The sequence below is a fragment of the Vespula pensylvanica genome, chromosome 18 (assembly GCF_014466175.1).
Source record: "Vespula pensylvanica isolate Volc-1 chromosome 18, ASM1446617v1, whole genome shotgun sequence".
In the NCBI taxonomy this organism is placed as follows: domain Eukaryota; kingdom Metazoa; phylum Arthropoda; class Insecta; order Hymenoptera; family Vespidae; genus Vespula; species Vespula pensylvanica.
The window spans coordinates 2,166,087-2,188,202 of NC_057702.1; the positions used below are offsets into that span (position 1 = coordinate 2,166,087).

The 22,116-nt window shown below is 36.7% G+C and overlaps 1 protein-coding gene across 3 annotated transcripts in view; it reads right to left on the reverse strand.

The window, feature by feature from the left end:
• LOC122635638 (protein gustavus) overlaps positions 1 to 21,728 on the reverse strand; it is an 80,537-nt gene extending 58,809 nt beyond the window's left edge. For 2 of the 3 annotated variants that reach the window (XM_043826072.1, XM_043826071.1), the window contains exon 1: positions 20,812 to 21,728. In XM_043826072.1, the coding sequence (XP_043682007.1) occupies positions 20,812 to 21,452 (641 nt within the window). In that variant the 5' untranslated portion in view covers positions 21,453 to 21,728. The remainder of the gene's footprint in view (positions 1 to 20,811) is intronic. The other variant, XM_043826073.1, reaches the window with a different exon arrangement.
• Between the last annotated feature and the right edge of the window lie 388 nt (positions 21,729 to 22,116).

Below are 22,116 nucleotides of genomic sequence, written 5' to 3' on the forward strand. Positions count from 1 at the left end.
CCTGTGCGAACGCTTACGTATGTAGGTGGATAGGACGATCCAATAGATAAAAATTACTTCTTTTTTCTAATGGTCATGTCGATGATCGTTCAGGCTCTTGAAACAGGAACAAAGTTGACGACGACGACGACGACGACGACGACGACGACGACGACGAGGAGTATGATGGTGACGAGAATCCGTCGTGGATCGCTTTCAAGCTAAGTACGTACGCAATCGTTCGTTGCTCAACGAATAATAAGGTCGATTAGAAGCATGCGTCATTCATATAACCTCTCCGATCTGCGAGGCACGCTCTCGCGTTTATTATCAAGTCTTTGTGGTCGGATATGTGTATGTATGTATGTATGTATCTCAGCTGGAAAATATTTTCAACGTGGAGATAAACAATGCATATACGTGTGTTTGTGTATGTATATGTATGTATCTTTTTCTATTATTTACATTCGAATCGTTACGTTCTAGACATTGGCCACTTGACATTGTACAGTCCGAATTGTTTATCTTTTTATATTCTCCAATTGATCGAGAATATCATGACCGTCCTTATCTCTAATTTTTTTCATTCTTTCTGTCTTTCTTATGTCACATTAAAACGCGTATGAGTCATTAAGAATGACGTTCTTATAAATACGAGTATGTGTGTGTGTGTGTGTGTGTGTATTTGTGGAGATGATTAACATACATCTCTCTCTTTTCTTCATTGTTGCATTTATTATATATCAATTGTCACGTTTTACGAATTGGCCGATAGACATTTTATCCTCTGAATCGTCTCTTTTTATTCTACAATTTGATATCTAAAAATTGATAGGGATAGTATGTATTATCATCATTATCCTTCTTCTTTTTCTTCTTTTTCCCTTTCTCTCTTTCTTTCTCTTTGTAATGTAACATTAATAAGTATGAGTCATTAAGAACGTCGTGCTAAGATATGTGTATGTGTATATGTATGCGGACAGCTTATATCTTATTATTTTCTCTTTTTACTTTGTTTATATACAAATCGTCACGTTTGAAGAATTAACATCGTATTCCTCGAAATGGCTATTTCTTTTTCTATTCTAAACTTATGTACATACATACAAATATAAAATTATTACATATATATATATATATATATATATATATATATATATAATTGATAAAGAGTATCATCCTTTGTTTTCTATCTTTTTAATATGCAATCGAAAATATGCAGGAGACATTAAAAATCGAACATAGATATATGTACGTACTACACACGTATATATGTGTGTGTGTATGTATGGAACATTTCGTTATAGCTCCCATGGTGTTTCTCTCTCTTCTTCTCTATGAACGTACATTCATATGTACACTGCTCGAGCCTACTCTATGAATCGTCGACGCACCATTTTTAGTACAAAAGAGAGAGAGAGAGAGAGAGAGAGAAAGAGTGAGAGGGAAGGAAAGGGATATTCGCTTTCTCTCGTGGCATAAAACGTGGGCTCGGAGAAAAAAAGGTTCTGCTTTGGGGTTCGGTAATGGAAGGGACGGAGAACAATGTCGTGTCATCAGACAAGTCGTAAAATATTGCCTGCTTGCAAGATAAGAAATACGATGGTCCAGACGACAACAAGCTGCTTGTTTCTCTCTTTCTCTCTCTCTCTTTCTCTCTTTTTCTCATTCTCTCTTGTTCTCTCTTTCCTTCTCTTTCTCACTCACTCATTCACTCATTCACTCACTCACTCACTCCTTTTCTCTTTTGACAAAACATTTAACGCGAGCATATGTCCATCCTTTTTATTTTTCCATTTCTTCAACCTAATCGATTCATTTAAAAGTTAAACGAGATTATAAAGAGAGAGAGAGAGAGAGAGAGAGAGAAAGTAAGTTCTCATTCCAATGATCGCACCTTCTATTCAACTAATTCGACTTCGAGACGCATTTCTCCTCGCTTTTAATTAACAGCAATAACAACAACAACAAGAACAACAACGACGATCAAATTCGACGTGATAATTGAAATGCTCTAAGTAATTAAAGCAACCTATGCACTTTACGTACGTACGTATGTATCGTATCGTATTATACGTGTAAATACTGCATGTAAGAACAATACTAGAAAATAGAAGAGAAACGTATGGGACGAGTTAGGGTAACGCTAAAACCTACGCTATTAACACGACTAATTACGCGAACTTAACGAGCCCGAGACGAGTCTGACGTGATAATGAATGGACTTACTTGGACAATCGATTCACCTTACTCTACTATCTACTATACTATATATACTAATGTGATACCGTTTAATATGCGGATATCTATAAATAGAATTTACATTTAATCGATGATAAGAGACACTCGTCAATTTTTTAATTATTTTCTTAATTCAATGATGAAACCGTATAATAAATAATGGATTAATTGATACGAGGAACACGAGAGAGAAAGAAAGAGAGAGAGAACGAAACAGACAGACAGACAGAAAAAGATATATATATATATATAAAGAGAGAGAGAGAGAGAGAGAGAGAGAGAGGGTGGGAAAGAGATAGATAGAGATAAAGAGAACGAGTTCAATTCACAGAGAGACCACAATCTACTAGAGTTACTTAACGCGATGAAACTCGACATCAAAAAAGCTCTCGGCAAAGAATTTTCTTTACACGGATCCCAACGCGCGATGAGACCTCTCTCTTTCTCTCTCTCTCTCTATCCCTTCCTAGGGAGATCTCCATGACGCCGACAGAGAAAAGCAAGTACGCTCTCGATCTCGATATCCCTCTGACTCTCGTTTCAACAGAGAGAGGAGGTGGTAGAGGTAGGTAGGTAGGTAGGTAGAGGTAACATCAATGGATTCGAATGAGCGTTCCATGCCATCGCACAATAAAGCGACGAAAGGAGAGCTTCGGTTAAACGAGCTTTAAAAACCTGTAACGAACGCACACTCTCACTCTCTCTCTCTCTCTCTCTCTCTTTCTCTGTCTCTCTTTCTCTGTCTCTCTTGCTATGCACTCTCTCTCTTTTTTTGCCTAGTTACCTCTTACGAGAGAAAGAGAGACGAGTGGGAAAAAAGAGGAGGAGGAAGAAAAAAAAAGGAAAAAGAAAAAAAAAAGAAAGAAAGATGGAGAGAAAAGAACGTGCCCTAAAAGTAGTTTCCGTGCTTGATCGTGTGTACTTACTACTTAGTATACACTAGGTAAGTACGTATATATGTACGTAGGTAGGTATCTACTACTTGTAACATGGTGTTAGTATGTAGTTGAACGGGTGCGTGCATACCCTTGCTAGCTAATCCTGTATCGGAAGTTCTGAGTATTAGAAAGAGATAGAGGTACAGGAATAGATAGATAGAGAAAGAGAGAGAGAGAGAGAGAGAGAGAGAGAGGGAGAAAAGAAAAGAGCGAGTACCTGCCTGATGCAAACGTACCTGAACAAAACCACCGGTGCAACAGGAGGAACATGCGATATACCTTTTCCATACAACCTTCTAGCGCGTATACCACATTACCTTTAAAAAGGGCCATCTTCATCTCTTCACCCTTTACCTTGGTACTTATACCAAGGGGATGTTTATAGTATGTATATGTATATGTATATGTGTGTATGTGAGTGTACACACTTGTTTTACTTTTTAATGAAAATAAGCGAATAGTAATCTGTCGTGTATTGGAACGTATTCACGATCAAAATGATATCATTTAAAAATGTGAGATGAGAGTGACAAGATATAAATATATGTGTGTATCAAAGAGAGAGAGAGAGAGAGAAAGGGAGAGGTGGGATAGTTGAAGTTGAAACTCGAGTCACGGTAGTAACAGCACAAACACGAAAATAGGATTAATTAGCGGCGTGAAAGCGAAATCCCAGCCTTGTCGATACGCTCTCGATTCTAACCGTTTGGACATTCGCTCAACGTACATACGTATGTGTATATATATATACACACATACATATATATATATATATATATATACATATGTAAATATATATATGGGAGAGAGAGAGAGAGAGTATGGAGGAAATCAACGACGGATTATCGCAATGGCAAACGTTCGTGTAAGAGTGAGAGAGAAAGAGAGAAAGAGAGAGAGAGAGAGAGAGTAATAGGGGAGAGACCGCGAAATAGGGAGAGAGAGGAGGAGAGAGAGAGAGAGAGAGAGAGAGGGAGAGTTCGTTGACACGAACGTAGCATAATGGCTCGATGTCGGTGGTGGATGCTAACGACGGAGAGAAAGGGGGTGGTTTTCACCCTGTATTTTCTGCTAGCGTTATTCGTACGCGATGGGACAGGCAGTACAGAGATAGATAGATAGATAGATACATAGATAGATAGATAGATAGATAAATACATAGATAGATAGATAGATAGATAGATAGATAGATAAATAGAGGAAGAGAGACAGCAATCGATTATTCCAACTTCGAAAGCTCTCCTTTTGCATAGCAATATGGAAAAATGAATGACGTAGACGAGCACCCGCACTAGCACACATGCATGTACAGAAACTGACACTTTGACAAAAGTCATAAAGATATGAAATATCATTCCGCTCGGTTATTATAATTTTTCTAATACTTCTCATCGCGAAAAAAGTGAAAGAAGGAAAAAGCGAGACAGGGACAGAAAGAGACAGAAAAGCAGAGAGAACGAGGTTGGGGTTGAATTCGGAGTTTGGTTTTGGGGTATATGCCAGTCAAAGAGGGATGTTCCAGCAACGAATTCTCCACCTCCCCCTCTCTCTCTCTCTCTCGTGTTTCTACTTCATCCTTCCTCTGTCTGTCTGTCTGTCCGCCTCTCTCTCTCTCTCTTTCTCTTTCTCAACTCTCCTTTCAAATCCTGCACACCCACCCCCATGAGGATCAATACAACGCAGTGCTGGTTATCATGCCGATACTCTTCGTACTCGTGAAGCATTCATAAAAAGCTTTCGTGAAATCGTACAAGGGTAAGGACCACCCCCCCCTCTCTCTCTCTATATATATATATATATATGTATATATGTATATATGTGTGCGTGTCTCTCTATATCTCGCACTTTCTTTTTTCTTTTTTCTTTTTTCAACAACAATAATTCTATGGATAACGAGCCAGCCACGAAAAAAATATCCCTCCTCGCAATTAGGCGTAGCTATCGACAAGGGTTGCGGTTCCCTTCCCCATCCCTTATTTCTCTTTCTCTTTCTGTCTCTCTCTGTTTCTCTCTTTTTTCGAAGAACCAAAAGGGGGATGAGAGTCGTTCAAACGAATCTCCTGATCTCCGTTGCAACTCGATGGATGAATGTAAAGATTCACGTTGGTTGTTCGGAACGTTTAAAAGACACTCGAATGCTCCGAAGACCCTTCTATTCTATGTACATCAATTTTAATAATTCTTTTCTCTTTCTATCCTTCCCTCAAACAAAAATACCACATGATTCAATCTCATACAGAGGTACGTGTACGAGTGATACGTCGAAATCTCATTCCCAATAAAAAAAAGAAAAAAAAAAAAGAAGGAAGAGAAAAAAAAAGAAAAGAAAAAAAAGAGGAAGAAAAAAGAAAAAAGGAGAAACGAAAGAAAACTTAGAATTAGAAAGATAAAGATAACGCATTTCGTATCGATCGAAGATAAGTACTTAAAAACTATCCGCGCAACCCTTCTGCTATTTCTCAAGAAGGAAATTCGCATAAACTCGTCGATCGGAATCCAACTTGGTTATATTATAATAACGCTGTATATAAACGTGTTAGTCTAGACGACGCAAGACTCGCTTTATAAATATTCCATCATCGAGATTAAGTATCCTCGAGATACTGTGGGAAGGGAGGAGAAGGGTGGGAAGGGGAAGGAGGAGGAGGAGGAGGAGGAGGAGGAGGGAAGAATCGTCTATAGGAAACTCGACGGAAGCTGCTGCACCTACTACATCGCCAGGGAGATCGAGAGAGAAAGGGAGAGAGAGATAGAGAGAGAGAGGGAGAGAGGATACCATATAACGTCGTGGGATCCAATGGGGAAACGTTGACGGTAAAGCCGGCGAAAGCTTTATCTATTCTGGGACAATATCGCGAAATGGCAGTGCCGGCCAAACGCCCCGTAAGCTCGAACGTCGACAATCATGGCTGCGCTATACTACCATACTACCATACTACCATAGTACGCCATCGTTCTCTGCCCTATAGATATATAGGGTGAGTCAGAGAAAGAGAAGGAGAGAGAGAGAGAGAGAGAGAGTGTGTATATGTGTCTATGAACCCTTTGCCAGTAGCGATTACTATAGTTACGTTGATACTTGGATGACCATAAAAAAAAAGAAAAAGAGAAAGGGAAAAGAGGACACATAGGACGATTCATTCATTTAATTTCAGAAGAAAGGTAGAAAGAAAGAAAGAATGAATGAATGAATGAATGAATGGAAGGAAGGAAAGAAGAAAAGAGTAAATTAAAAAAAGGAAAGAAAAAAATTGTTTATATTGCGAATATTCGTCAGCAAAAGGGACATTGCACTCACCGAGAGAAGCTCTTCGTCAGTGAGCGTGGAACGAGCTCAAAGTGCTTCGGAAGATGCTAAACGAAGCGGAAAATCATGGCAAAGCCTAAACCTATGACGCAGCGTGTTAGAGAAAAGAGATAGGGAGATATATATATATATATATAGTATGAGAGTGTCTCTAAACTGATACTCTCTCTCTCTCTCTCTCTCTCTCTCTTTTCTCTCTTGATACATCGTACGACAGCTTTTGGGCGAGCTTCCAATTTGGATCTGTTTTGCGTTTGAAGTTTAGACATTAAAGACGACGAGTAAGGTCGATCGAGAGAGATTACTCTCTAATGAAAAAGATTAATTAAGAAATTAAACCTCTTAAGAAACGATAGGAAAAAAGATTACAGATATCAATATGCATCTGACTTTTCTATCTTTTATTGTAAAAACTATGAATGAATTATGAAGGACGGTGAGCATGTGTAATAAGATGCACTTTATCGCGTCATTGAAAAAATTGAATTATGTTTTATCTTAATTGAAACTGAAAATAGTAGTAATACGTAGTAGTAGTAGTAGTAGTAATGTAGTAGTAGTAGTAGTAGTAGTAGTAGTAGTAGTAGTAATATTCATGTAATGAAATAAACACTTCGTTGAAATAACCAAGAAGTAATTGCAGGAAAATGTTGACACGAATTGATCGTATACATAAGAGAGATAGAGAAAGAGAAAAAAAGAGATGGAGTATACTTACAGAGTAATTTATGCCGCCAAAGAAAAAAAAAAAAAAAAAGAACAAAAAAACATTTATCCGAAAGAAAAATTTACAAACTTAAAGCTTTTCCTTTGAAATTATCGACAATTTTCAACGAAGATTCTTCAATCGGTTGATAGAAAATTCTGTTTTCGAGTTGAAACAGCATCCTTCTTTCGATCCACATAGCAATACGTGATACACACATACACTCTCTCTCTCTCTCTCTCTCTCTTTCTATCTTATTTGCACGCTGGATGAAAAATGCAATCCGTTCTTGCTCCTCTTTGCCATCGGGAATTTCGTTCGTAGAAACTTCGAGGACTTCGTTAACCGAGAAAACGGGGGATCGGTGGGTGAAAGAGAGGGTAGGAAAAAGAGAAAGAGAGAAAGAGAGAGAGATCGTTTCCACAGCATCTCACCCTCCCAAACCCCTCTTACAATCCAACCATGAATTCGTGTGCCGCCTCAGGCACAAAACTTTACGGCCGTCGCACGTTCGTTTCCCCGACTGCAGTCTGAATAATCGCGCGAAATAATTGAAACGGAATGCTTAATTTAGAATCGTCGGAGTTCTCTCTCTCTCTTTCTCTTTCTCTTTCTCTTTCTCTCTCTCTTTTTCTCTCTCTCTCTCTCTTTCGAAGTTCTCGAAGCTCTTGTGAAAAATTACGCCCCTAACTCGTTCACGTTGGAATCGAAAGGATTGCGCTTCGGGCTAGCGTCTCTGACGATTCCAACTCGTTCGGCTCGGTTTCGATAATATTCCGAAGTAGAAAATTCAATTAACCGGCGGGAAATACGAATCGAAACGAAAAATATTTATCTTCCTGGAAAATCAGCTAATTATGGAATGCTAACGAGTTTGATCGTTAACGAAGCCTCCATCGCTTTGCTTTTTTAATGGAGAGAAAAAGAAATGAAAAGAAAAGAAAAGAAAGAAAGAAAAGAAAGAAAGGAAGAGAAAAAGAGAAGATTCTCCAAAAAATAAAAATAAAAAAAAAGAGAAGAAATAAAAAAGAAACAAAAAAAAGATAAAAAAATTAAACAAACATTCGGAGTTCAGAGAATCGTAACTTTCACAACGCGTTTTTCCATATAACTTACAACACGCAGGCACGTACTACCACGCACGTACGGCGCGTATGCACGCAGAGCTCGTTGCAGCTGTCAAAAACAGCTGTTCGCATGTGTCCACCGCGGCTAAACGTCAGACGAGTTATTAAAACGATAAAAGCACAGTGTGGTCTTTTAATCAACGACCGGCCGATCGAGATAGAATTTAGATCGTTATATTTCCCTTTCGTATCCCTTTTTATATCGTTTTATAAATTAAATATTATTACCGCATTAATCGTAATCGAATATTATTACTCACGCGAAACAATGTCGTTACTGGTGAATCACTCGAGGCTAAAAGAGATCGCTTAGAGTTTTCTGGCTTACCTGAAACAAACAAATGTTCATTCTTATTATTACGAACGTCAATATCGATCGTTACGTTTTTAATTTTATCCAGCTTAAATTAGAAATATAAAATATACGTATGCAAACGTACACACACACACACACATATGTATATAATCAAGAGAATGAAATGATCGAGAAAGGCATGGAAAAGACGAAAGAGAGGGATACAATTGCAATTGCATCCGATGATGACGTTTTCATCCTCTCGACGACGTTTGACATTTCGAGAGAGTATTAAATTCTCGAGGCTTCCGACACCCACGCCCTTGCGCCACCGTGAAAAGATAGATAGAAAGAGAGAGAAAGAGAGAAAGAGAGAAAAAGAGAGAAAGAGAAAGAGAGAAAGAGAAAGAGAGAGAAATCGCTTTTAACGTCGTACATGTCGTTAAAAGGACTCTGCCGTTCTTTTCCCTCCCACTTTTGCACCCTCCTCCTCCTCCTCCTCCTCCTCCACCTCCACCTCCACCTCCTTTTCTGACGGTCGTCCATCGGTCCGTTCGTCCGTCTGTAACGAACTATTGTTCCACAGCACCGTGACCGCGTTTCTTTCAGAATGGATTCTCCTCCCCTTCTCTCTCTCCCTCTCTCGCTCCCCTCGATCCTCCTTCTCGTCTTCTTTCTCTTTTCCTCTTTTCCTCTTACACCGAAGTTTTCTTTATTATTTTTCTCCTCTTTTACTTTTCTATTGCAAGGAGTTTTACCTATTTTCTATCTTCTTCTTCTTCTTCTTCTTCTTCTTCTTCTTCTTCTATTTCTTCTTCGTCTTTTTCACGTAATCTCGCAATAACGTAGAAATGAATTACAAAAATAAAAAAAGACACGGAGAGAGAGAGAGAAAGAGAGAAAGGGAGGGAAAAATTCTTTTTATGTGTAGAGATAAAGAGTGAAATTGCAATAAACACGAAATAAAATATTGCGACAAGATATTCGCATGGAACCCCAACGAAATTGTAATTTCGTGCCATAGCCAAATGTAAAATACGACGTACTTCAGCGTAAATTCTGATTTCAAAATTACACTGTTGGAATGTTAAAGCGAACTGAAGAGAGATAGAAAAAGAGAGAGAGAGAGAGAGAGAGAGAGAGAGAGAGAGAGAGAGAGAGAGAGAGAGAGAGAGAGAGAGAAAACGAACATTTGCAGTCGTATGATTTTCACGCGAGATTTTTCTCGTTTGACTTAACTCCCTCTCATTTATATATATGTATATATATATATATATATATATATATATATATATATACACATATAGATTCAGAGACATAGACACATAGACATATACGTATATGGACATTATATGAGATGACGAAACGACGTAAACGTAAAGATAGAAAAAGGGAGAGGGAGAGGGAGAAAGAAAGAGATAATTCCCAGTCGATACTTATTACTTGCGACTCATTAAACGTTGCCCATTGTTTGACACGTGTATCCATTTCGAGATAAATGCCAAGGCAAGCGTCGTTTGCTTGGACTACGATTGTTGCGATCTCTCGATCCGTAATTAATATATGCGAATCATAGAAAATCTACGAGAAAATTGTGAATCAACTTCCTACCTATTCGATGATCGAAGATCGACGAGAGATAGAAAAATATACGTACGTGTCTACGAATACACATACACGGATATATGTGTATGTATGTATGTATGTGTGTGTACGCGTGTGTGATGAATAACGATAAATCGAACATTGTGCCGTGTAAACTAGGTATCTAAATGTACTGGTAACGTGCATATAAATCATGCATATAAATTACTCCTTCTCGATGGCTATACATCCATCATCGTCGAGTCGATAAAATACATAAAACGTTTTCAAAGTGCAATTGTGAGTTTCTCCTTTTCTTTCTCTCTCTCTTATTCTTATATACGCATACGAGAAAGAGAAAGAGAACGAGAGAGAGAGAGAGAAAGAGAAATTGGAAGAACTTTGAGGATGTTTAATTTTCTTTTTTTTTTTTTCTTCAATCAAATCGATCGAGCGGAACAAAAAAATTTACGAGGTTGACTCGTTTAAAGTAATTTTCCTGCGACAAATCTCTCTCTCTCTCTCTCTCTCTCTCTCTCTATCTCTATCTCTCTCTCTCTCTTTCACGTCCTTCCACAGATCACATCCTCTACTCCGGTTGTATCCAACCAATGAAGAGAACCGGTTTCCACGTCCTCGGATAGGACGAGCCACGATATCTCGACCATGCACACACATCGTCGATTATCATATTAAATAGATCGCACTGTTTGCGGTCAATGGGTTGAAACGAGAGGGATGTTCTGCGAAAGCGCACCATTGTGATTCTTCTCGCTAGATCCTACCGAGAAATGAATTACAATTGATCCTATGGATCGTGAGAAACGAATCTCATTAATAGCGATACAATACGATCGTCGGATTAAACAATCAAATTTATCGTACGTGTTACGCAAAAATGAAATTAATTTCTCAATTATTTCCCGAAAGAGGTGTTAATATCGAAGGATGATTAAAAGGAAGAGAAAGGAGTGATGGTAATCGTCTGATTAAAAAAATAAAAAAAATAAAAATAAAGAAAGAAATAAAAAACAATATATAAATAAAAAAAAGAAAAATAAATAAGAATCGATGTCCGATATAATCGTTGTCGGACCGCATCACCAATCTCATCGATCGTAGAGAGTAAATTTGTCGATTCTGCGCAACTCGACTTATGCACCATTACCAATGCACCAATAGCAGCAGCAGCAGCATTAGCAACAGCAGACGTGTCTGCGTGTGTTATTGGAGAGAGAGAGGATCGAGTCCGATTTGAATGATAATCGGATGCGCATGATTGATTTATGAATACTCGCTCTGGGTGCCGCCGCCGCTGAGTAATAGTAGTAGTAGTAGTAGTAGTAGTAGTAGTAGTAGTAGTAGTAGTAGTAGTAGTAGTAATCGTAGTAGAATAGTAGTAGTAGTAGTAGTAGGTATTGCTGATGGTGTGGTATTATAGTTTGGCTGGCCAAGCGAGATTAATCTTCATTAATAGCAACTCGCTATCTCGCAGTGTCCCAACAATGGCGGTTGTCCTTTATGGACAACTTTACGAGATAAAAAAAAAGTTATAAAGGGGAAAACAAAACGAAACAAAAAAGAACTGAAAAAAGAGAAAAGAAAAAAGAGTTCTTCGAGAAAATCACTTGCAATCAATTTGTTAAAAAAAATTTTTTTAACGATCCTCTTTCGTATAACACTTTTTTTTTCTGACTTGTTCCAGCGATAAAAATAGTAGATAAATAAACTCTTTTTTTTTCTATGATCGAGAAGGTGGAGTATGTGTTAATCGATGCTCTCTCTCTCTTTCTCTCTCTCTCTCTCTCTCTCTCTCTCTTTCTCTTTCTGTCTATTTTTTTTATACACATATTAAAGCACAGAGTTTATTTTGAAATTTCGATAGCTTTGCTTCTTCCGTCGAACGAATCGAGTCGAGTCGAGTCGAGTCGAATCGAATCGAATCGAATCGAGAGTAATCTCTATCGAGTGGCCGTCTACGCGTTAACTCTCCTTTCCTATCTTCTTCTTCTTCTTCTTCTTCTTCTCTTTCTCCTGCTTCTTTTTTCTTGTTATTCGTCCATGGAACTCAAGTCGAATCGTTGGAAACAAGTTCCCCCGAGGATTCGCCACCTTAGATGCGTTTTCTTTTGAATAGAGAGATCGTATCGACGTACCATCACCATCATCATCGGTATCACCACCATCGCCATCGCCATCGCCTTCACCAGCACCATCGTCATCAGCCTCACCATAAACTCTCTCTATCTTTCTCTATTTCTTTTTTTTTACGTTGTTATCTTTCTATGTCTTTCGTTCGACGTCCGAACAGAATTGAAACGTGATTTGTAAAAAGTTGGGAATTATAATCTTTTCTTTCTTTTTTGAAAACTTCCGCGAACGTTTCCTTTTTTACGACTCGAGGATTTTTATTCTACACGGAGTGTCATAATAACGGTACGAGATGAAGAAACAAAGAAAAAAAAGAAAGAAAGAAAGAAAAGAAAAGAAAAGAAAAGGAGGATAAAAAAGGTAAAACGAGAAAAGAAGATGGAGGAAAGAGGAAGTATTCTTGAAACGACGAAACTTTGCTTCTTTTAACGCTTTACTCGTCCATGAATCTTCGATTAATTAAATCCGTAAAAAAAAAAAAAAAAATGGTAATAATAATGTCGATAAATAAACAAAATGAAACAAGAGAAAGAAGTTTGATATTTTTATAGAAATTCATTTGGAAAATGAAATTTCAAATATGTTTGGAAAATGAATAAATATATACATGAAAATAGATATATATATATATATATATATAGAGGAATTTTAACATTTTGAGCTTAATTTATGACGAATCAACTCGTTACGAAGATTTTCATTGCATCTTCCTGACAAAATAAATAAATAAATCATTTATCCCTCATTTTATGATTCATTAATTTATTCCAAGTTTTATTCGACTCATATCGACTAATTATATTACAATCTATATTATGCATAAATTTCTTTTTTTTTTTTTATATAAATTTCTATGTACTTGTTCATACGTAAAAATAAATTTACACGCGAATCCACGGTTTCGCCGATCGAATTTTTGTTTTCTTTTATTTATTATTTTTTATATTTTTTTTTTTTTCATAAATCTCATTCATAATTCTAATTTAAATTAAAACTAATTAAGAAATATTTTAAACGTTTGAAACACAAAGTCTCGAGAGAATGAAGTGTCAGTAACCGGTGTCACACCCTAAGGCAATCAACGCGTTAACTCGTCATTGTCTCGTAAGAAAAATTACGTCCTAGAAGAACTAGCATAGGTCTTCGGTCAGCAGAAAAAAAAAAAAAGAAAAAAGAAAATAATTATTCTTCTCTGTGTGTTTATAAAAAGAATGTTCCTTCTCTTTTATCGTGCACACACGCTGACGATAAAAAATAAAAGGAATGACGTTGAAAAATACAAGAGAAAAGAAATAAAATAAAAGAAACAGAAAGAAAACTCTTGCTCGAAAATCATCTTTCTCGTTTCTCATTTATATCAATATTCTCATACACTTGATATAATACATATTAATTCATAATACAAAAATTTCACCTACACACATTCGACAAGTATCATAGTCATTAAAACCAACGTAATTTCACTTCAATTACATTCATATTTCGACGAAATTTAAATAAGGAATAGAAATGGAAAATTATCCTTACGTAAATTTAAGTAGATCGATGAAATACGAATGCAGTTTAGGAGGGATCGAGGTCGACTTGGTTGGCCCTTCGTGGTTGGACTGCATTTATCGAGCAATTGCAAAAGAAAGAAAAAGAGAGAAAAGAGAGAGAGAGAGAGAAAGAGAGAGACAGAGAGAGAGAGAGAGAGAGAGAGAGAGAGGGAGCAAAATAAGATGAAAAACGAAGAAAGGGGAAACGATAAAGGTGACGTTGCACCTAGCCATGGCATCTGCCCTAGGAAGGTGAAACAGCTGTATAAGAGAGGTGGAAGGAGGTGAAGATACAACTGGAAAGAAGGATAGATAGAGATAGAGAGAGAGAGAGAGAGAGAGAGAGAGAGAGAAGAAGAAGAGATAGAAAGAGAAAGAGATAGACATAGAGATAGAGATAGAGAAAGGAAGAGAGGAAAACAACAAGAGAGAAAGAGAAAGAGAGAGAGTAGTCTGACGTCTCGGAAGCCAAAGTCAGGATAAAGAGAGAAATATGGGAGACTAAGAGAGAGGGGGAGAGAGGGGGAGAGAGAAAGAGAGAAGACTCGAGAGGGTGAGCTTGGAGGGAAAAAGATGGAAGAGAGTAGCGGAGAGAACGCATGGAAAGGGGCGCCGTGAGGGGGGAGGAGAAGAGAGAGGGTGGTAGAGGGGTGAGAGGGTGATAAAGGCGCGGAAAAGGAGCTGGCAACGTTGCTCGGTCGATAGAAGAGTGGGGTCTGGAAAGTACGGCAACGTGGCGAGGCGTCTGCTTTAATACAGTGATACTCAACTTCCAACGAAACTTCATTTTTCGTTTCTTCACATTTCATCCTCGTTTTCAACGATTTACCATGAAATTCACAAAGAGGAAGTCGATCGTTTGATACTATCATAAATGTCGTTAGATAATTTGTTTTATTGTTAATAAACGATTAAACAAGTCGGATAAAGAAAATCTCTTCGTGATAATTTGAGAATCTCTGACAAAACACGCGTGCGGCGTTCATGCAGGTTGCGCGTCATTTACACCGCACGATTTTCAAGCAAAATTTTCCACCCTATTCCGACCGGCGATATTAATAGCAAAATTCTTTGGAATCTTGGGATTAAAGGGTAGCCGTCATGTATCTTCATGGATAGTTTCTATAGGGTTTCGATAAATATGTCCTTGAAAGTTAACCGAATTTGATAAAATAAACGCCTCACATATAAGTACATAGATACGTACATACATACATACATACATACATACATACATACAGCAGACATACATAGATACGTGTACACACGTATACGTACGGATTATCTGATCAATAAAAAAGAGAAAAAGAAAAGAAAATTTCGATGTCGACTTATAATAAAATTTAATCGTACCTCGATAAGGGAGACGACACGTGGACCAAAATAATATAATCTTTCCCTTTCTCGTTTCACAGTAGGTAAAAGAAATGTAAGTGTATGGTACTCCTATTTTGTCCAAATTGATAAATAATTTATGAAGTTTGAGCGTTTGTAAAAGTCAACTCGAGGATGTGAGAGACGCCTCCTTCTCTTCCTCTTTCTCTTCCTCCTCCTCACGGATCTTGGAGGAGACGATAAAAAAAGGAGGAAAACGCACGCGGCGTTGATCAGTAAAAGATCTCAACGCTTGGAAACACGACAAGCCAAATAAGATTCGCAGGTGCATATAACGCATATACGTAAGAAGGATACATATGTGTGTGTGTGTGTTAATATGTATGTATGTATGTATGTATGTATGTATGTATTTATTTATTTATTTACGTCCGTTCTCTTTCTCCTTCTCTCTTCCTAAAAAGAGAAAAGAAATTGAGAAAGAAGGATATCGTTCGAAATGGTAATACGAATGACTCCGTAAGCTTTTCACCGTCTACACCGATTTATATATACCATATGCGATTAAGGATCGAAAGAAAGAAAAACTATGATTCGTGTATGCGTCTACGTGTGTGTTTGCGTTCGCGTATGTTCACGTTCTGAGACTTTTTATCCCATCCACAGAATATTTTTTTATCGTCGACGAAGGATCGTGTCGTCTTCCTTTGCAATTCTTTCTTTCTTTCTTTCTTTCTTTTATTTTCTTCGAGAGAGCAAGAGGAACAGAGAGAAAGTAAGAGAGAGAAAGAAAGAGAGAGAGAGAGAGAGAGAGAGAGAGAGAGAGAGAAATCCAACATCCGAAAACTACGAGGCAACCGTCTTTTCTCTCATCGTCGAGAGCTTTTTATCATCAAGAGACAAGACCAAAAGAAAGAGAGAAATAGAGAGAAAGAGAGAGAGAGAGAGAGAGAGATATAGAGAAAGAGAGAGAAAGAGAGAGAGAGAGAGAGAAAGAGAAATAAAGGCTGGAGATATCATGGTACTACCATCAGAGCAAAAGCAACCCTTTTTGCTTTTTGAAAACGCCTTCTCTGGAAACTTTCCTCGTCTTTCGTTCCTCTTTCTTTCTTTCTTTCTTTCTTTCTATCTTTCTCTCTCTCTCTTTCTCTCTCTTTCTTTCTCTCTTTCCTTCTTTCTTTCTTGTTTCCTCTTTGCTTTCTTCTTGTATTCCACTTTTGGACGACGCCTGGCTGTATCTCGGGATTTCTCGTCGCGAACGAGAGAAGAACTCTCTTCTAACTCTTGGCGAAACTACTGAGAACTTGACGACTTTCGAAGTTGCTTCAAAAGGACGGTTAATATTCGTCGCGCTAACTTTTTCTCTCTCTCTCTCTTTTTTTTTTTTCTTTTTCTTTCTCTCTATCTCTCTTTACACGTACGCAGAGACGTGTATTATATTTTTATTACGTGAGGTACTTATATCGTCGAACGATAAAAATTCTATTAACGTTTATTTATTTACGATTCTAAAATTTTATTGGAAATTTCTAATCCTATAGAAAGAGTCAGGAATATATATATATATATATATATATATATATGTATGTATGTATGTATATATAAAGAGAGAGAGCATATATGTGAGGGAGGAGAGACCTAAATAACTCCGCCGTCTTTATAGAAATATCAGAGATATTTTAATATAAATAAAAAATATATATATATGTACACACACACACACACGTCTATATATTCGTTACAAAAATCATATATATAATATAATTCGCGTCCTTCGAACGACCTGTTCCAAGAGTAACCCATCCCAACTTCGTTTTATACGTTATGTACATAACTCCGATATAACTATGATTATCGTGAATAATATCTGCTAATATTTCGCGTTACGGTTGGTTAGATATCGAGATAAGAAATCAAATGTTATTGCAGATGTTCTCAATGTAATTCTTAGACTAACACCACATCGTATCACATGGGTAAGGTTCCTTGTCTCATAAAATGAATCGCACGCATAATCTCGACTAACCGACGTTGACGTCATGATAACGAAAGAAATAAAGAAAGAAAGAAAGAAAGGAAGATTGAAAGAGACGGAGATAGAGAGATACATAAAGAAAGAGAGAGAAAGAGAGACAGAACATCCCGTTGACGAGACGAACACGCAATGACGTCTGTTAACATGGATGGAAACCTTTCGCCTTGCCTTCTGCGATGGAAAAGGCCGCTAAGACGAGATCGAGACCATTGCCGATATTAATCTTAGTTCGTTTAAAAGATCTACCACTACGTTCGATTACTATACTCTATAATATTAATGATAAAAAGTAATAAAAATAAAAAATTATAAACATCGCGATAAAATAACAATCGTCCATTAACTATTAACTTTTATAATGATTCCTTCAGGACTTCTGAGAATTTCTTTCTTTCTTTTTTTTCTTTCATTTTTCTTTTTTCGTCGTTTCTTTTCTCTCTCTCTTTTTTTTTTTTTTTTTTTTTTTTTAAACAAGTATAAATAATTATTTACTTAGTTGCTTATACGATTATTCAACGCTTTGATCTTACGATTTCTACGATAGATAAAGATCAATGTTTCATGATAATTTATTGAAATTCTCGGATGATTTAGTAAATGCATAAAGAGAGAAATAGTCTCTCGACGGAGGCGCCGTTTTCTACGAATAAAACTAAGTGTTATTTAATTTCATCTTAATGAGTTTTCATAAAGGACTTAGCGTGCGAAATATCGTAAAAGTTGAATCGCGAGGGATCATTGAAGAAGAAGAAAAAATTACGATAAAATAAAAAAATGATAAATAAAAAACATTGGAGAGAAAGAGAAAGAGAAAGAGAACAGACATCGAAATTTATCCACTTATCGACGAGTTTAAAGTACGCCGAGACATTAATGAGTACGCGTAGATAACGAAGTGATAATCGATAAAATCTTACAAGATAATCAACTCGTTGTTATATCTAGATATTTATGTATATAAAAGATCTATTCTCTTTCATACAAGAGAAGAAAGTTCGCAACAATCTTTTCTAATTTTTAAAAGGACGATAACTCGTACGTATCTCTAAATTTTATATCTTCGTCCCCTCCCCCTTGTAGCACAGCTTCTCTTCCCATTCAATCGTATTTCTAATCTCTAAATAATGACGTTTAATGGTCGTCGTGTTGAAAGGATGATGATGACGATTCCGAAAGAAGAAGAAAGTATTATATTTGACTACTTCGATGGAAAGACGACGGATGGATTCTCTTTGAATTCTTACAAACGCATACATATTTCTGTAATATATAATTAATACTGTAATATAATTAATATTACATAATCACAAATATATCGATATATTACGAATTTATGTAAAAATAATACGGGAGACGTTTCTTCAAACTTTGAAATTTCGTTTAATAATATTATACGAGAAACTTATCGTTATCGCAACTGAGTTTCGATAAAGTCGATATAGTTATATCTGAAAGAGTTAATAATAATAATAGTAATAATAATAATAATAATAATAATAATAATAATAATAATAATAATAACAACAACAACAATAACATGAAATATAAACGAGCGTTAGCCATGATTAAAAGCGATAGCCATTGACCGTTCTCATTTACCACATAGTATGTACTTATGCATAAATCTATGAATATTTAAAAAAGTATATATATATATATATATATATATATATATATATATATGTATATGTAGAAGGCTACTTTAACGTTGGGCTTTGTCGTAAGCTTTTACCACGAATAACAACACGTCGATGCCCTGTTACATAGCAAATCGATTCACGTCATTCTAAATTGACTCGCTGGTACTTTCACATTTTCCTATAGAGCCATTTCCCTCTTTTCGTATTATTTAACCAGTTCAATCCATGCACGAAAACAACGAACTATTTTCTTTCTCTTTTTTTCGTAAGGTCTCTGAATCATTCCTAGTTTCATATATAACATTTTTTTGTAATATACATAGTGTTATCAAGAAGTTCGTAAAAAAAAAAAAGAAGAAATAAATAAAAAACGAAAAAGAGACAACAAAACTATTCGATGGAATAGATTTTTCATTACTTTGTCCACTCCTATCAACGAATCCTTTTTTTTATAAATCTCTCCCTCTCTCTCTCCCTCTCTCTCTCTCTCTTTTGCACTATTTCTACGACGTATACGCTAAACGTGTATATGTTACAGATTCAAAAGAACGAGTACAAGGACGTATTTTTCGAATTTTGTCGAGTGCTTTTAAACGATGGCTAGTAGCAGTAAGGGTAATAGTACTAGTAGTAGTAATATAATATAATAGTAGTAGCGATAGTAGTGGGCGGCTGAATGAAATATTCTTTTTTTTTTTTTTTACGTGAGAACGTTCTATTTCTATTTCTATACCTACATTTATATTCTTCTCCCTTTCTCTCTCTCTCTCTCTCTCTCTCTCTCTCTCTCTCTCTCTCTCTCTCTCTATTTTTATAACTTTTCCCCAGAACGATTTTCATAGTAATTGAACAAAACGTTATCAACGGTAACGACGAATAGATACACGATATATCCATTAAAAGAAAGACGCCATATATATCTTCTTTCTTCTTTCTTTTCTATTTAATAAACGAGAGAAACTAAATAATAGACGATTTTTCGAGGAAGATAGAAAATACGCATGTTCTAAGGATATTAATAAATATCGACGCACTTTTCACGCACACGAGACAGAATACATGTATGTATGTATGTACATATGTATGTATGTATGTATGTATGTATGTATGTAGGTAGGTATATATATATATATATATATATATTATGTACTTACGTATATACGTATACACATTTTATACACTTAAAGACGAAAACTAGGACTGTGAACGATGACGGCAGGAGGTCTAAAGGACGACTGAAGAAAATCGTCTGTGCGTGAGGAGACTTGTACGTACTTGTTGACAAAGTTTTTCTTTTTAATTGTACGATGAAAACACGTGCGGTGCTCTCTTTCTCTCTCTCTCTCTCTCTCTCTCTCTCTCTTTCTCTGTGTGTCTCTTTCTTTCTCTGTCTATCTTTTTCTCCCGGCATGAGGTCACGAAGTTTTTCGTCCTTTATTAATAGACAAAGTATTATTCCTAGAAAAGTAGGGAGGTAAACAGAGGAGACCGAGTTCGAACGACCTCCGCGTGTTCGTTTCAAACTACACATGATAAGAATGTAAACATCTTTGAGATCGTCGAATATTTATTCGATATATGTATACATCTATACGCACGCACACATACATACACGTACATACATACATTAGACGTAATTAAATACGTATGTAAATTGACATAGACACGTTCTAATATAATGAACATTTTCATTTTAATAATCGACAGATCGTTAATTTCAAACTTTATAACGTAGGATTAATAAAATGTATCGTATTGATAAGGAATATTATATCTTCGTGTCTTATCTAAAGCTCGTCATTTCAATAAGATTTCCACGAGTGATCAACGTTTGTTTTTTTTTTTTTGTAAAATTGGATCAAAAAATGACAGAGAAAAAAAGACAAATATATACCTATATACATGTATATTCTCACCGTGTAACGCGTTCCTCACCTTTTTTCCATTCCAAGATGTTCGGAAAAAGCGTTGTAACGAAGAGAGAGTCGATATCCTTGAAGAAATGACGACGAATTATTCGTACGTCTCTGAGATGTCCCGATGGTTCCTTCGAAATAACGACAATGTTGTCGATCGTAAACGTAACGAAATTCTCTTTCTCGTAATAGTAATTGTTGTTGTTGTTGTTGCTGGTTCTGTTGCTGCTGCTGCTGCTGCTGTTGTTGTTGTTGTTGTTGTTGTTGTTGTTGTTGTTGTTGTTGTTGGTGGTGATGAAGAAATAAAGGATCGATTTGATAAATCCCGTGAACAGGTAATCTCCAGCAAAGAACATACGGTACAACAAAGTTTGGTTTGAGTTGCAGCAGAGGCAACGCACGATATTCGATTTGACGAGAGGACGGATGTTGTTGTTGCTGCTGATGTGGTTGATTACGACGACGACGATGATGATGATGGTGATGATGATGGTGATGATAATAATAATGATGATGATGATGATAATGATGATGGTGATGATGATAAGAGTACGAACGAAAGGATCGGTCGTCGTTATCTTCGCTCGAGCCGCGCACCGGGAGTCGAGCTTCTCCACGGAAGATGTTGCTATCGCGCCACTCAAGGTCACGGGCTAACATGTCACAGGGACGTCATCCCTATCGGCCACGAACTATCGATACCACCAAAGATCCGGCATCCTCGTACGATCGACTTCGTACATCGAAATCGAATACTCTCTCACTTTTATACTCGTTTGGAAATACTTGTTGCTGTATTACCACGATAATATCGGTAAAGTAAACAAAACTCTCGAATATTTCCAACTCGAAAGAAAGACAGAAAGAAAGAAAGATAGAAAGGAATAGAAAAAGGGAAAAAGATAGAAATACTTGTCGAGAATATATTCTTCTCTCTTCTCCTTCTTCTTCTTCCTCCTCTTCTCTTCTTCTTTTTAAAATTCTTCAAGATGATAAAAGAATCATAAACATAAACGAAAAGACAGAAGAAAGAAAAAAAGGAGAAATAAATAGATACGAAACGATGGGCGGACGAAGTTTGGAAATAATTCTCGATGGAAAAATTTTTATCGAATTTTTATCGACTGACCGGAGCCGACAACGAACGGAGACTGTACACGTACGTACGTACGTACATACGTACGAACGAACGAACGGACGAACGTACATAGAACGAAAACCGAGATGAGATATCGCGCGACGGTACACAACGACGATGACGACGAAGACGATGATGACGACAACGACGACAACGACGACGACGACGACGACGACGACGACGACG